The 17,949-nt window shown below is 37.4% G+C and overlaps 1 protein-coding gene across 1 annotated transcript in view; it reads right to left on the reverse strand.

Annotated features, from left to right (window-relative positions):
- The window catches only part of LOC122790963 (papilin-like), a 169,797-nt gene that overhangs the window by 35,225 nt on the left and 116,623 nt on the right, over positions 1-17,949 (reverse strand). Inside the window, exon 9 of the mRNA XM_044058684.1 lies at positions 16,748-16,915. Within this exon, the coding sequence (XP_043914619.1) occupies positions 16,748-16,915 (168 nt within the window). The remainder of the gene's footprint in view (positions 1-16,747; positions 16,916-17,949) is intronic.

Consider the following 17,949-nt stretch of genomic DNA (forward strand, 5'->3'; position numbering starts at 1 on the left):
TATTTTTTGTCTTTCTCCTGAGTTCTTGAGCAAAGAAATTGAGAATTATTTTGGTCTGTGACTTTCTGGCAAATTGTTACGGATTACAGTCACTAAGTAATACAGGCATGTGACTTTCAGACTTCTTGTCCTTCAGAAAAATGTTTGCTGATGCAACTTTCTAAGTACACAACAAGAAGATTTTAAATTCTTTCCTAGTTTTGGGTTCTTATAGATTCATAGGTTCATATGTAGGTACTAGGCTATCGGGCCTTGGGCCTATACAAGCCCAGCCAAAAAGGTACCCTGGCTTTTGCCACCCAAGAAAATTATTTTCCTGTGCCACTGTCGAGCAGAGCAACAGAAGTGATCCCTGGGGTGAATTTACTATTTCCCATCCAGTCATCAAGATTTTTCTTGAAGAGTACTAATGAGGAGCTCTGTTTGACAAAGATAGGTAGTTTATTCCAGAGTATGGGAAGTCTCTGGGACAGGAATCTATCCCTCCGGCATGTTCTGTTTATTGTGGTGACAAGGTTTAGGACCCTAGAGCGTGTAGCTCGGAGGGATTGGGACTTCTTTAAGTGGAGCATGTCCAACAGCTCAGGGTTTGACATAGCTTTGTATGTTAGGCAGAGATCACCTCTGAGTAGGTGATATGTGACGGAGTAAAGCTAGAGTTTTTTGAGACGGTCTGCGTAGGGCATCTGTTTGAGGCCAGTAATCCTCTTTGTTATGTATTTCTGCGACCTTTCCAGTTGTTGTTGATGTCTTTTGAGGTACATACCAAAAGGGGCGTTGTACTCTATAATGGGTCTAATGAGTGATGGGTAGAGGGGAACAATGACGTCTTTTTTTCTGGATGAGAAACCTTTTTTGATGAAGTGTGCCACGTAGAAGGATTTCCTGACTACTGTGGCGATGTGATTATCAAAGGAGAGACTACTGTCCACCTGTGTCCCAAGGTCTCTTATCACACTTTCGATGTTAAGTATACTACTGCCTATGTTGTAGTTCATGGGTACAGAGTTTTTACCAAAAGGGATGACAATGCACTTTTTGGCATTGAGCTTGAGGCCATGGCTTTGACACCAGGCATCTATCTCAGTGAGGCCCTTTTGTAGGATGTCCACATCGTTAGGAGTTTCAGTTATGGCTCCTAGTTTGCAGTCATCTGCGAACTTCGCTAGCCAAAGACCTTCTGTGTTAGCCTGTACTTCAGAGATGTAGATACCAAACAGGAGAGGATGTGGTACTCCACTTGTCACTGGTCTAAAGTCAGATTTGGTGTCTGCTACTTTCACAGTGTGGGTTCTGTCAGTAAGCCAGTTGGCAACACATCTTGTGACAAAGGGATTTATACCTAATTTAGTGAGTTTATCTATAATTCCAGAGTGGGGGATGGTGTTGAAAGCCTTGGCAAGATCTAGATAGGCTGTGTGAACCACATTACCCTCATCTATGGCTTTGGTGACTGCTTCAAAGAAGTCTATCAGGTTTAGGAGACATGATCTGCCTTTTACAAACCTGAACTGGGTGGGGTCCAGAGTTTGGAGATTACCAATGTCTTTGTTTATAAGTTCCATGATGATACATTCCATGGCCTTGCAGACCAGGCTCATCAGGCTAATGGGACGGTAGTTCCTGGGGTCCGTGGTGGCTCCCCCCTTGTGGAGTGGGATAAACATCGCTGTGTGCCATTCAACAGGCACAAAGCTTGAGGTGAGGCTATGATTGAACAAGGTACTTAGGTGGGGTGCCAGTTCATTCTGTAGTTCATGTAGAACATGGCCTGGGATGTTGTCTGGTCCCATGGATGCTGTGTTCTTGGCTTTGGAGAGTGTAGTTTTTACCTGTACAGCTGTGATTACAGGAACTTTGCATTCTTCCGGTATAGAGATGGGCTCTTTTGTGGGTGAGAGGGGGGTAAAGTTAGCACTGAACTTATCTGCCAGGATGTTGGCAATATCAGCTGGGTTTGTATATTTAGTGCCATTGTGCTGTAACTCATAGCTGATCTGAGTGTTGCCATTGAGATTCTTGACATAGCTATAGAATGCTTTGTGGTTGTCTTTAGAATCAGTGGCAATTTTGTTATCGTAACTAGCTTTGGAGGATTTTATCAGGGATCACAGCTTCTTACTGAGGCTGACCAGGGAGCTACTCCACTCATGGGATTTTACTCTCTTTTGCAACAGTTTCTTCCTTCTGTTGTACAGTTTGTTTATGACAGGGGACCACCAGATTGGCTTCCTTTTTTTGGAGGATAGCGTCTTAGTTCTGTTTGGGATAGCACGATCCATGCACTTGTGTAAGTGCTTATAAAGTGCAATTCTGTAGGATTCAATAGTTGTAACTGTATTGTCCATCTGCATGGGTGAAATGAAGTTCACCACTTCTGTCTTAAAAAGCATGAAGTTGGCTTTAGAGAAATGTTTTACCGTGGTTTCCTTAATGGGGGGGGTGGGGGCAGGATGTGGATATCTAGGTTAATTAGCTTATGGTCAGATCGGACCAATGAGGCATTGACTTCAGGTGTGGAACACCGGTCACTCATGTTGGTAATGACTAGATCTAGGATATTGTTGTCCCAGGTGGGAGTGTGGAGTTAATGAATTCCAGAAAGCATTGAGTGAAGGAGTTGGTACATGAGTAGTTTTCCAGGTTAATGGTGGGGTAGTTGAATTCACCCATTATTAAGGTATTTGGTTGAACCCTAATATTTTCCAGTACATCAAGAAAAGAGGAGTGGGAATCCTGGGGCATGGTGGGGGATCTGTAGCAAGCTGCAATTTGGATTGCAGTTTTGCCCACAGTTAGTTGCACTTGGATAACCTTGGCTGCATTATGCTAAGCAACTAGCTTGGAGGTGTGGATATCTTTAATGAATATGGACATGGCCGAAAAGTGTGGTATGAGTTATAGCCTGGTAGTGCAGGGGTGCTCTCTGGAGCCTTGAACCAAGTCTGAGTCACTGCACAGATATTGAAGTTCTCCATTTTAAGGAGTACCTCGAGTGAGTGCATTTTGAGATTTAGACTTCTAGCATTGAGTATCATCACCCTCAGTTTTTGCTTGCCTGTTCCTGTTACGGTGATGAATTTGTCATTTGAACCTTGCCTAAAAAAGGCACTATAGGGGTGGCAAGAACCTTAGCCAGTATCCAGAATCCCAGGGGTGACAGGTGCAGGCCATCTCTGGCAAAGCATCATGGTCTGTCGACCATGTCATCCCAGGCAGACAGATACTGGATCCCTTTAGAATGACAACAGAAGCTTAGCCAATTGTTGAAGTCAATCATTTTGTCCTTGTACTGCAGTATCATTCTCGGTGATGGCAGAATGCTACTCAGGGCTAGGGTCATACCTGCCTGGGCTACAAGATCAGAGAGCTCTTCCATGCTTCTTTTCATGTAGTCCAAGGAGGTACATCTCAGGTCGTTCACACCAACATGGACAATGACAGAGTCATATTTGTACTTGTTGTGGAGTGACCTGAGTGCGTGGGTTATGTGGCAAATCCTGGCATCTGACAGGCAGCTGACAGTAACCTTCTCCTTGTTTAGCCTAATGAGTGGGACATCAGTGTGCCTGACTATAGAGTCACCTATGACTAGTGTGTTGGGTATGTTGTTTTGCCTTATTGGCTGTGGTTGAGTGTCACACTGAGTCTGCAGGCTATGTGTCATTTGGGTTGTGTTGGGGGGTGGAGGTGGCTTGCATTTCTGCTTGGGAGGTCTCTGTTGCTTGAGCAGATTATTATTGAGAGCCTCCACAAATGTTTTTGCGTTTCTATGTGTAGATTTTGGTGGTGCAGATTTAGTGAAACTATGTGATGAGTGCGGTGTAGTGCAAGTGTTTACCTTCTCCTCTTGACTGTCAATTTCAGTCTAGGTTGGAGAGAGATTTACCTCCAGTTTGGCTAGATAAGTGCATCTCTCACAGGTTGTAGTGTTGGGTGGTAGGAGGAGTGGTTTGTCTGTGTACATGAGGCAATTTCTACATGGCCCCAAGATGCCCAGATTCATCAGATAGACAGGAGAGAACACTGGGAGCTGACCCTTGGACATGACTGAATAAAAAACTATTTTCCTCTAGATAAGTGAGGAGAGTGAGTACAAGAGCTGTTTTTCTCTAAGCAAGTGAGGAAAGTAAGTACCAAAACTGTTTTCCTCTAGGTAATGGGGAAGGTTGAGCACTGTAGTAATTAGTAGGTTATTTAGTGCTTACAAGTTCTGAACAAGTGCTGATCATGAATAATTAAATTCAAGTGCTAAAACTAAGAATCTGTATCTGGACTAAACTAGTTACAGGAAGGGGGAAACAAGTGCAAACGTGGGCTTTTAAATCAGAAGGTTGACAGAGATGGAAAAACTGCCCAAACGGCCAATAGCTACAATTTCTGGGCCCAAACCACTCCTTATGTGGTAGATAGGTTACTTGGTGCTTACCACTACCACTGATAAGATAGAAGGTTTCCCTCCAACACAGAAAGCTTGGGGGGTCAGAAGCTTACATACAGTCCTGGATACAGCAAATCTGAATCTGGACTACACTAGTTACAGGAAAGGTAGGAAATAGGCTTAGCTTTTTTTTATACAGAAAAGTAGATAAAACAGCAGCAAAAACAATTCAAATGCAGTGCAAGCTAGCACACTTGAGTATGTAGCAATGTTAGACCAAACAGTTTAAAAAATGCAATTAAATTAAAAATGACTAAAAACAAGTGCAGAAGGAGTCTATTAGGTAGAATGAGGTAAAGAGATGGGACTGGGGGGAGTGTCCCAGATCAAATCTACAGTGGGGGCAGGCAACTTCAAAAGCCTCCAAATTTAAACAAGACAAGAATAGGGAGGGTGGGTAGGAAAAAAATGAACACCTTCAGCAGAGATCTGAAAAACTATACAGTGAAGCAAAAATAACAGTGCATAACTCTGAAGTCAGCCAGCAGTGATATAAAATTAGTCAAGCAACAATCAACAGTACACTACTCTGAAGTGCCAGTAAAATATACTTAGCTCTGTATATCTCCAGATAGTTTGAAGTGCACTCTGTCAGGACACAGGAAGGCTCCAGCAATGATATGCAAGCTGTTACTAAGAGGGTCTAATTTTATGCAAGTAATCCTTGAGATAGTCAGATAACACACAGCATGTAAAACTAGTTATAACAATGTAAGACACAGAGAAATAGGGGGAGGTGGGAAAAACCAACACATTCAGCAGAGACCTGAAAAGCTATACAGTGAAGCAAAAATAGTGCACAACTCTGAAGTCAGCCAGCAATGATATAAAATTAGTCAAGCAACAATTAACAGTACACAACTCTGAAGTGCCAGAAAAATATACTTAGCTATGTATATCTCCAGATAGTTTGAAGAGCACTCTGTGATTCTTGGGGAGGCATGGGGGATACAGTGTGATGCACTGTATGGGTCTCACAACACTGAAATACACTACTCAGTCATTATTTATATATTATTTATTCATTTTATTGCAAGAAAACATTGGAATGTACACTGTCATACAAGAGGTTATAATGATAGTCGTGTGTGTGTGTGTGTGTGTGTGTGTGTGTGTGTGTGTGTGTGTGTGTGTGTGTGTGTGTGTGTGTGAGATGTGTGTGTATCCTGCATCCCAGAGAAGTTATAGTGTAAAGGAAGGAATAATTTGTAGTAAAAAGGAGCTTCGTTATATCAGCCATTATTTGGGTATGATCCTTGGTTTTCTTGACTATTGATGGCATGTTTCCTGTTTGGCTGCGAATAAAATTTAATGTTAAAAAAATTAACTATAAATGCATTTTTAATTTACTTTGCTTTTTTGTAGGCACACAGGTGTGAAGTGCATTGTGTTGGTCTACAACAGTTTGTCTGGTACTTAGTACAGTAAGACTACGAGATGTTAATGAGCTGCTTCCAGTAGTACAATACCCTATTTCTTCAACCTTCAGTTTTCTAGTGTGTCTCACTAAATCACTACACCAGATGCTGCTCCTGAGCTGCCTCAAATAAGACACACTTTTGTCCAGTAAACTGTCCCAGGCTGTTAGCAAATTTTTATTTTTTATTTTTTTATTTATTTAACATTTGTTGACCGGGAAAGTCCGACTAGGTTCCACAGATCCTGTTTTCAGTGGAGGCCCTTGTAATTTATTATACATTTTTTTTGCATTCCTGCACCCCTCAGATAGCCATTAATTTGTGCTTCATTGTATGCACTTCTGTTGTAATTTGATGGATTGTCAGGTTCATTTTCAGTAAATGTGAGTTTCAAAGGAAGATAAATTTACTGTAACCCATGCCATCTGTTTTTAGTGTGAGAATGTTTTGTTTTGATTATCAAATGCCTATCAGTGATTTTGCTATTTTTGTTTTAGTAAACATTTTAAATTAAATCCAAATCCCTGATCATTGTAAAAGTAAAGGAGAAAGTAGTATACACAGTTACAGGTTTGAACAGTGTTTTATGGTAATTAGGGAAAGACAACCAAATATTGGGATATTGGTATGGCTGTGTTTGGGGGGGGACTACTCTGTTACCCTTAGCTAGGGCACCACTTGACCTTGATATGGCCCTTCTCTTATTGTTCAGAAACTGGAAATGTGTATTTTGCTTCATATACATGCCTTTTTGTTTTTTTATCTTTTAAAACAGGTAAAGGGGCAACCCAGAATGACTGTTTGTTTAAGTGACCTGCTCAAATTCACACAGCAGGCAAATGGGAATAATAACAATCAAACTCTGTACCCTTCACTACAGGAAGCAGTTCACAAGGGGCTTAGAGCCTTAACCCTCTGAATTAACTGCCACATCTTCTTTATTCATGTCTTCATTTTCTAATAAATCAGTGAGGGTTAAAAATCACTAAGGTTTGCTGTCAGTCAGTCAGTAATGCCATTTATTTATGTATTGGAATAGAATAGAATAGATGTAGTACTAGGCTAACTGCCTTTCTGGGCCATTTTAAGCCTAGTCATTTACCCCATTTGAGAATCAAACCCTGCACCTTTGGTTTATAAAGCAAACACCTTAACCATTATGCCAACCTCCCACCCTTTTAAAAAGTTTGCACACCCTGTACTAGAACCCAGGTCTGTCTGTACTCCAACCCTACACCTACATCTGCTGCCACAGAACTGTTTTATAGCTTTCATTGTTCATATGTTCAGAAAATGCATACTGATGTAAAACCTGCTGTTCTATTAACTTTGTAAGTGAATTAAAGTAGTCTGCCATTTATCTGTTTATGATGTTTGCAGAACATCACAAATTTTGCCTCATATTTGTGCCCTGTCCCTCATTAACTTCTTTTTACTGGTAAATCACTGAGGATTACTGTCAGTCAGTTATGCCAGTAGTTCACAATTGAATTGTTTTTATTATTCAGAGAACACACTTAATGTTTTGTTAATGTTTTAAGTGATTTGTAGGTGTCTGGCACTTATGTTGACAAAGTTCTTCCTATAGTCAAAGGCACAGGGTTTGAATAGTTTCATCTTCATTTACCTCCTATGTGACTTTAAACAAGTCACTTAACCAGACAGTGCTCCTGGGACACCCTGAAAAGAAACATTATGCCCAGTGGGAATACTTGATTGACAAATACATAAAATAATATTTACAATTTATCCACCCATCATTTTGGGTTTTTGCAGAATTCTTGGGATAAAAATGAGAGGTATGTTGATCTATTCTTTGTAGAATTTGTGGCTTTATGGAAAATTATTGCAGATTGTAGTAACTTCATTATGGTTGGGATGTGAGTTTAACACTTTGTATCCTTCAGAGAATGCTTGCTAAAGCAAACTTGTTATGCTATCAGATTTTTAAGTATAGAAGAGAAATATTTAAAAGCTGTTTCTGATTCTTCAGTGAAGGAGGAGGGTGAGGAATATTTACATAATTATTTAGTTGACATTGAATATTGTACTACAAAAAGTTGGGCAACAATTTAATCATTAAAAAAATATATAAGCTCTTAACCTTTGGCTGGCTGGATAAGGATGGGGGATGTGGTTTTAGAAATAATTGATCAAGTTAAAGATCTTAGTACATCCATTGATAAGGACATCAATTTTAAGTACCGTGTAAAAGTCATAAAGCCTAATGCTTTAAGACAATCTAGCATACTATGGGGGCATTGGAAACTAGAAATCATGTGGTATTAAGGAATGTATTTGTAACTATTAACAGGTCCATGATATAATATAATTTGTTGTTTTGTAATGAGACTATTACTGACACAGGAAATTTAGAAATAATTAAGAATTTTTACAAAAATAATACCTGTTCTACTCCTATCCCTTTCTGGTACAGGTTTCCCTTCTGTGTCAAGCAGAGCTCTTCTCTAACCCAATTCAAACATAACTCGGACAAGTGGATGGAGAATTGGAATTTTACCCCTGGTCTGGCATCTATGTCTCTAGTAGATAGAGGCAGCTTGTAAATGCTTGACCACCCATGCCCAAGTCTGCATATACCCAATAAAGCAATTCTAGAGTATTAATCAGCAAGATACATTTTGGAAGCAAAGGCTAGGCTTAAAAAGGCCACCCACTGGTCATTAGCCTAGTAATCACCTATACATCTAAACTGAACAAAATAAATAAGTGGACTTATTTTGAGATATTGAAGTATTTGCATATTTTCAGTATATCATATAGAACAAGCAAGGGATACTTGTATTTAACATATATTGCATGGAACAATTCTTATTTTAGCCAAGCAATTGGTTTAATAAAGGCTGTGTAATATCCTAGAATACAGAATGGTGTTCCTAAATATATAATAAAAAGAAATTGAGCAAAGATAATGGATAGGTTTATAACTCAAAGGATTCCTAAATTGTAGAATGGCATACCTGTTTATGTCAGAAATTCTTGTTTGATGTCAATCTTCAAAACAAGGTTGAATAATTATACAGGGGAAAATAAATATAAATATGGACTTATACACTCTGCAATGCTTAAGATCGATGAAGAGCATTTGCACTTGAATTAAGGTATAAAGCTATGAAACTATGAAGCTGATTGGAGAGAAGGCAGTTGAGCTGTATGGTTCTGATGTCAGCAAGCTTAGATACACCTCTGGGCTATTATTTATGAATTTATTCAGTTGCTTGAGCTCCAGCAAATATTTGAGATGAACAGTCATAGAAGTGGGTGTAATTGATGTGTGTGTGTGTGTGTGTGTGTGTGTGTGTGTGTGTGTGTGTGTGTGTGTGTGTGTGTGTGTGTGTGTGTTTGTCCATGCATCAAAGATCAAAGTATTTGCACTGTAGTGGGTATAATAACTGAGATTAGGAGAAAATCTAAATTTGTTTTTGCCACTGAGAATATGTAGCTAGAGATGCTAAAATAGAATATGAGAATAATTTGTGTAGTAAGCCTGGAACTTTACATCTTTATCTCAAGTCTCTAATGTTTAAAGACCTTGGTGTCTAGTAAAGCACATTATATTACAACTACTGTACAAGTCTTTTTGCCTTATAAATACTATAAAAGGAAAATGTTACATTGTAACCAAGTAACTGTTCCGGCAATCAAAGAAAGAATGGGTATCAAAGAACTGGTTATAAGCATTATGTCTGCAGTTTAACCTTGGAATGAGTTTCCTTCCTAGTTGTGGTTAGTACATGTGCTATTTTCTACCCATCTGTTCCACACCACGTGAGATAATACAGTATTCTGCACTGTGAAGATGGAAGCTTGACTTTGGCTATAGTTCCCATAGTTCCTTTGCCTGTTGGTGCTATGGAGGTGATGTTTCAAGCCTTCTCTTTCCTGTATTATTCAATTTCTTCTTGCTGACTGGAGCTGATTGTGTGTTTTTGTTTTTGACCGGGTTGTTGCTTGGGGCCTTGGAGTTTTACCAGCTTGAGTTGTTTCACCTGAGAGTTTCTTATGGTTGAAGAACTGGCTATGTGGTAAAATGAAAGTAACTGAGCTTTTATATTATAACTGCTGGATAACTAGCCCCAAGGAGAAATACTACAATATTACATTACAAATGAGTGCCTGTTTTGGTAATGGGAGACAGCACATTAAAATAATGTTTTTTTTAAGTATAAAGCAACATTTTAGCCATGTTGTGAGCTAACTTCCATTACTAGTTGTTAGTAAATGTTTCACATTTTACCCATTTGTTCCACCTGACGAAAATTAGTGAAGTATTCCATAGTTTGAAGTTGACTATGGCTGCAGTTTCTATAATATGTTTTGCATGTTGGTGCTATAGATGTTATGGCAATTTTAAACTATACTAAACTGTCTAAAAGTGAAGAAGCCTCAAAATAAAAAAATAAGGCTATGTAGTTTTAATCTTAGTCATTAATACTGCAGATTTTTAAAGTGTCCTGAAAGTTGTTCATAGACATTTATAACTACATACAGAAAATTTGTTTTTATTAGATACTGTGAGTGCTTTCATTTAATTTATTAAACTTCTTTTGACACACTTTTGTTTCAAACACAGCCTTAAATATTATCGAAAAGTCCGCCAAAAACTTGAAAAATGGAAATGATGTGTTTAAAAACATTTTTCTTAAAGAACCTATGTACTTAAAATTGTTTCAACCTTAAAAAATGAGATTTTTTACTATATTGTTACCATTCCTATTAAAACAAATAGCAGCATATAATTTCCTTGAAACATACACAACTGATTATTATAATATCAGAACTATACTTATGCAGAATTATAGAAGAGGATAGGCAAATTAAGGAAGAATTTAAACAGGGACTGAAAATGGTGGCAAGAAGGAGTATTAGTTTAAAGAGTTTAAAATAAGTAAATAATAGACATGATGATAATACAAACATTTGGGCATGAGGAAATGTGTAATGTGTAATTTCTGTAGTTATGGACATGTTTGGAAACAATATGAAATAAGGGATATAAAATATACGTTAAAAGGGTCCTTTAACTGTAATACCAAAAGAGTCGTTTATTTAGCCATTTGTAAAAAATGTCCCTCTTATTTTGTTGGAAAAACAGAGAGATCCTTAAAGGAAAGAGTACACAAACATCAGTATGCGATAAAAAAGTGAAGCTAACTAATGCACTGGCCAAACATGTTGCCACTAATCAAGATCATGGTTTTCAATTTTTAGTTATTCAACAGGTAAATGATAACCCTATGGACAGGTCCATGGTCTTTGGAGTTTGAAAAGAATGAATTAATATGGCAAATTCTTTTAAATTCTTATGTATGGCCAGGCATTAATGTGTATAGCTCTATTAACAGTATTTTAAAACTTAGGGCTCTTTGTAGATAAGTAACTAAGGAATCCAGTAATTTGATATTGATAAATCAGAATTTATTAATATAAATTATCGATATAACATTTGGATTTTTTTTGTATAATATAGAATGTATGATTTAATTATTGCTGACAATGTTTAGGATAATCTCAGTGGTGTATTTTTATTTTTATTTATTTATTTATTTAGTTATTTATTGACATTTGTTAACTGGGCTTGAGGCTTATTTTCAGTGGAGACCTGAGGAGAAAAGCTCCAAAAAACAGTTACATGAAAAACAATACTGCATTTAAAAAGTTTTAAGCACATACATATATGAGAGATAGTACAAGGATTGAAATAAATGTGTAACTACAGCATGAGTAAAAAAATAGAGAGCTTACATGATAAGACAAAAACACAATATTTATACAAAGCAATCATGTATCTAGATAAGAGAATTATGTATCTTAATTGCTAAAAGGCAATTGGCATTGGCTAACAAGCATGGGATTGTGGGGAATGTAAAGAGTGGGGAAAAAAACTTAATTAGTGACTTAAGGAGAGTGAAAGGTTTTTGTTAGATCATGGCAGGGACAAGTCTTAGAGTTGAGCATATGGTGTTTTAGTTCATTTTTTCTAGTGTAATGGGTGGGTGATGGTACATATGTTTAATGGAAGTTTGTTCCATGCAAGGGCAACAGAATATTTATATAGTAGTTTACCAACTGTTTTCTTAGGTTGGTAGATGTTAAGTAGTTGCTGGTTAGCGGTACAGAGGGTCCAAGGTGGAGTATAGGTAGAGATAAAGGATGAAAGAGATGGACAGGAAGAAGTTTTGTAAAGCATATTGTGCAGCATTTGAAATTGAGATAGTTGGAGTTGTTGGGGGAGCTCAAGCCATAGGAGAGAGTTTAGAGCAATACAGTAATGAGCATTGTAAGGAGAGTTTTTGTGATAAATTTAGCAATTTTGTGGTAAGTTTGTTGGAGTTTGTTTAGGGTTGTAGTCTGGACATTGGTGAGTACTGGGGCGGCATATAGGAGGGAGGGAAGGAGGAATGCTTGTGCCAATGTGAGTCTATGTACGTATTTTGACATTGAAGATGATTATAATATGTTATTACATTATTTCAATGTTGAATGTGAATATGTAAACATGTACAATGTATGTTTAAAGGAAATTATATGTTGTTATTTGTTTTAATAGGAATGGTAACAATATAGTAAATAATGTAATTTTTTAAGGCTGAAACAATTTTAAGTATAGAGGTTCTTTAAAGAAAAATGTTTTTAAACACATCATTTCCAGGTTTTCAAGTTTTTGGCAGACTTTTAGATAGTATTTAAGGCTGTGTTTGAAACAAAAGTGTGTCTGAAGAAGTTTAATATTAAATTAAGTGAAACCGCTCACAGTATCTAATACAAATGGGTTTTAGTAAGTGTCCATGTGTCTTGCCGTTTATGGTATTTTAACTGGTCTGTTTTGTTGGTTGGTTGTTTTTATTTAACGTACAGAAAATCATAACTGCATCATTTAAAATTCTTCACTCTCCAAAAAAGTATTCAGATCTCTGTGGTATTGATAGGTGTACCCTTGACTCTTTGTGCTGTAGAATATCAACACTTCATCCAAACCATAATTCCATAATTCTTGAGCATGAAAAATTAGCAGTTTTATTGGGATGTGAACATTTCCAGAATTTGGAAGATTATGGCATTCACTGTTTTTTTTGGTACTTACGTATTATCGCAACCAGATTTTGGAACCTCTTTTACTTTCTTCACTTTTACTGAAATGGCCTCACTGAAGTGTGATATCGAAGGGTAGATTGGCAGAAGGTCTGTTGGGGATATCGGTAGGGGTTTTAAAAAAACTAGTAAGACATAATTTTGAGGTGTGTGGGTAGCATCCTTTAAAGACGCCCAGCATTGAATTCAGCGATGGCAGTGGTTGTGTGTGTGTACGTGTGTTGGGCTGAAAGGAATGCAGGAGTTAGCGTACGATTTGTGGAATGGATTACTTTATACTGCAGTTCCTTTTGGTGAAGGACTACTACTTCTTCGGCTTTACCTTTTTGTTTTTTTGTTTTTTTTTGGATCATGTATGACAGTATTATGAAGGTTAGAAACAGGTTTGTTGGACTTAGGTAGCTTCGTCATTGGAACGGCTGATAAGTAATACAGGTTTGAAAACAGAGATTTCCTACTTCACCGACTACAGCATGTGGAAGGAACACATTCGCAGTAGAATGGGACTCGCTTAACTGACAGGAGATGCTGGCGGCAAAAGGGGAAACCTGTTTTTGAACCTTATCTTATGAGCTGTTTCAATGATAAACCTTCCTAAAAGTACAAAACCATTACAGAACACATGTCTCTAACCTTCATAACACTGCAGTGCTACTATTTGACCTACACAGAAGCAACCAGGATTAGGGCAAAAATCTGGTTGCGATAATATGTAAGTACCCTTTTTTTAATAAGTAAATAGTCTTTTATTATTTTAACACTGGATTATGGACAGGTTGTTACCATGCATCATGTATTCTGTACTTTATTGGTATGGAGTTTGCCCTCTCACCTGTCTCTGTTTTTGTGGAATGTCACTGATTTTGCTTTAAATTTTAGCCCTGTCCCTCATAAACTGTTTTATTTTCATTATTATAGTCTGTCAGTAATGTCAGTACGAGTTTTAAACTTCTTATTTTAAAAATGCATGTTGATAAAAGCCTGTTGCTCTATTAACTTTCTAAGTACATTAAAGTAATATTAAAAAAACTGTTCCTGATTTTGTGCCCTCCCATTATTTTTGTCTTTGTCCAGTATTCTTGACCAAATAAGTTGAGAGGTATGGTGCTACCCTAAAACATTCAACTCTAAATTATTTCTATTGGTGTTATTCCAGCAAATCAGAAAAGAGAACTAGGTGGTTCACGCTGCAGCATTTGCTTGGTTTAGTTTTTTTCTTTCTCAGTGCTGTTTTTCTTGGAGGGAACTAGAAAACTTGCAATATGTCTTTGTTTATGATTGCTATCATATATCAATTATTTCATCAAATATTTGTACTGTGGCTACTTTAATGTATGAGAAAGAATCATTAAGCATTTATTATATAACCTTGGAAGTCTTTTTCCCAAAATCTACTTCATGCCCTCTGTATGAGTCATGCTAGCCATAACGGAATCATTTTGTTTTTAATTCTATGTAAATTGAATGCCAGTAGTGTAAGCCATTTACATATTGTACAGCTTCTGGGACCTATTTTTATTTTCACTTTTTTGTTTGAGTTACTCTGATTTGAATTCTCAGAGCAGGTCTTCCCTCTTAATAGTAGTTGTAGATGCTCAACAAAATAAATTAGTTCAACTGCATGTTTTTAAGGCTTCTGATTTTTTAATAGCCCATGTGCTGACAAACCCCCCTCTCCCAAATTATTCCTTGGGTGTCAGTACTGCCATTGTAATCTGGAGCTGTTAAATGATCACTCTTACTTCTACTTCAAATAATTGTTTTACCGACATTTCAACTAATTTTGCTAGTCACTAATGTCTGCCCTGGAAAGATATATATTTTATTTTGAATGTTGACAAAATGTGCTGTATTTATTTAAAAGTATTTTATAATTTCCATCATGTCATCTGTATCCTTACAAGGCAGCTCACAACAAAAATAAGTCTGACTTTCTGTTCCTGAATTTGAGTTAATGATACATTTTCTCTTTTTACTGAGGAACAAATGCCTTCACGTGTGACATTTTCCCATCTCTGTTGTATTGGTAACTACTCCCTTGCTTGTTACACTGTAGTTTACCAACACTTCATCCAAACAATAATCCTTGAGCATTACAAATTAGCAGTTTTTTGGTGTTGTGAACATTGACAGAATTTGGAAGATTTGTGCATTTCATTTATTTATTTGTTTTGCTCATGTCCTACATGCCCCCCCCACCAGCTAGCTACTGTGCCCTTATATTTTCCCAGCAAGAAACAAGCCTTAAGCTATCACTGATTCTAGACTGAACTACAGGGGCTGATGATCACCAAGAACCCGTTAAATACAACAGTCACATGGATGCATACTGGTCCAGTTCAAGAATGCATCAGTTTTTTGCCTTAAAACTTTAGATATTTAATTGAGCATAAGTAAATTATCCCATTACTGAAACAGCAAGTACAACTGTACTGGGTGACACTCGAGTATGTGCTCTTGAGAGTGTTGTGCTAAGAAGGGCAAAGACTCCTACTTGTTCTCCTTTCAGCCAATAAAGTGCAGGCAGGTGGGCAGTCCTAACAGGGCAGTAACTTAGCAACCCAACCTCTGGTCTGCTCAGATGGGAACACAGTCTTTCTGTTTCAGCTCTTCAGACAACACTGTCTTGAAAAACATGTAGTGGAATTCTCCTGGCACATTCCCCTGCTTTTTCTTTTAATCATATTCAATTTTCCATTATGATTCTGTGTGTCACAGTTACATAATTCTTTTCTGACCTCCTCTACTCACTTCTACTGTAACTCTGGCCCATAGGCTTCTCCTGGAGTACTGTAGCTCCTGCTAATATTCCTGTTTGTAAATGTTTTGTATTATGTCCATATATCTTTGCATCATTGTATTACCTATGATAACTTAATATGTACTAGAAGTTCAAAAGAGTGTATACAATGCTTTTATAAAACAACTGATAACTTGTATGCCCTTAACGGGTCTACTTAACATCACTGAAATTTCAATTTACCAAAATACAGAAAGTGCACTACATCAAAACGTTACTCTACTGAAATTCACTACAACAAACAACAATCACCACTTCCGACACCCTAGATAACAGCTGCAGTGTTTTTTTTTTTTAAACAATTACCAGCTGTAGATGTTAAACAGCACTTGGAGCTTCTGAATGGAAATTGCGGTACAGTGAGGACTGGGAAATTTACCCTTTTCCCCACTGTACTGTGATCTCGGAGTTGGTATATATAAATTGCAGGAGGTGTGGGGGGTGCAGGGAGCTCGCCCCCTGCAAAATCATCTATAAAGGTTTGTTTTTTAGTTTAAATTTGTTTAGCTTTGGAGTTCATTGTAGTGAGTTTTTGTAGGGTAAGGTTTTTGATGTAGTGCAGTTTTGGTATTGTGGTCTCAGTGATTTCAATTGTGGTAATGTGAAATTTCGGTGATGTCAAGTAGACCTGCACTTAACAATTAAGCAACTTTTTTTGTTTCCTCCTAGGATGTTTTTTAACCGCCTCCAAACCTCACAACAGCATTTAAAATCTGTTTATAGCTGCCTGTGAAAGTATTCAAAGTACAACACAGAAAATATGAATGTTTGTCCTTGCTTTTCTCTATGTATTAGACTTTAAAATTAGATGCAAGCATATAGAGGAATCGAGCTATTGTAGTCCAATTAAAAAAAAGAATCACATTTCTCATGGATTTCTCATTTTATATAACCACACATACCAACTCAATCACACAGTTCAAAAATGTAGAATTATTTGGGGATGACCTCATTTCTGAAGGTCACATCTCCTACCTTCATTTTGGCATTCCTGGAGACATTCCTTCTTAGTGTGGAAGTTGTTGCCATTGCCACTACATCCACCATAGTTGAACTGGTCACATGTCATGGTAGTGGAGTTGTAAAAGTATCTGTGAATTATGGCTTCACATGGTCCCACCTCAGGCTTCAACTTACAGACATCTAAAGGCAGAGGAAGCAAATAAAGGTGTCACTGTTGAGCTTTTGGATGCATAGAACATCACCAACTATCATAAAATCACCCTTCTTTAACAGTTAAAGAAACCATACACAAACACAAGCACACACACACACACACACACAAACATACAAAAGTACAATATATACCACTTCAGATAACAGTTTAGGTACTCATGACACTTATTCTCTGCAGTAAAATGATTGAACTGTACTAGGAAACATCACATAAAACCAGACTCATTTTAGAGAACCAAAAATCAAACTATTTACATGTGAACCCTTGAGGCATCCCGAGAGAATATATATAAAAAAGAGATATAGCATCTCCTGTGCCTCTGGAAATCTGTGGGAGCTAACTCCTCCCCTCAGTCTTCAACTGTCAGTCATCTTGTTTCATAGTTGCAGGTCACTGAGGGAGGGGCTACATTATCTGTGTAGGAAAACAAAAGCCAGAGTGCCTCTTGCTGGTGACACAGCCCAATATTATAATTTAGAGAGAAAGGCATGGATCTGGATATCTACTGTTAAGGGACTTAGCTCATACTTGCACTTGTTAAACTTATGAAGACTAAAGTCAAACCACTGGTCTCCACAAATCATATTTAATGATTAGAAGAGGGTGTGTAACATTCTTGTTTCTCAACTTGATAGTTCAACAAATAGAAAGCATCTGTGCAGTCTAAATGCAGGTATTTATTATTTATACAGTCGCACAAAATTCTGTTGTTGTCAGGTATACTTGTAAATATAAGTATAACAATGCTAAATCTGAGGAAAAATAATTTATGTTATGGCTAATTCATAACAGATAACAAATGTTCATCTAATGTCAGTTTCTGAGTAGTTGTTGGAGGGGTATAGGTTTATATGCTGCTTGGGTTTTAGACTGTTTTTATGGGTCGCACCTAGAATGGACACTGCAACAGAAAGTTTAGCCTCAAGCTGAGTATCCCACCTTGAGGAAAAGTTAACTGATGAAAAATCTTTTCATCAACTGTGTCTTTACAACATGATTG

This window comes from Protopterus annectens, chromosome 16.part0 (assembly GCF_019279795.1).
Source record: "Protopterus annectens isolate FY-2018-M chromosome 16.part0, PAN1.0, whole genome shotgun sequence".
In the NCBI taxonomy this organism is placed as follows: Eukaryota; Metazoa; Chordata; order Ceratodontiformes; family Protopteridae; genus Protopterus; species Protopterus annectens.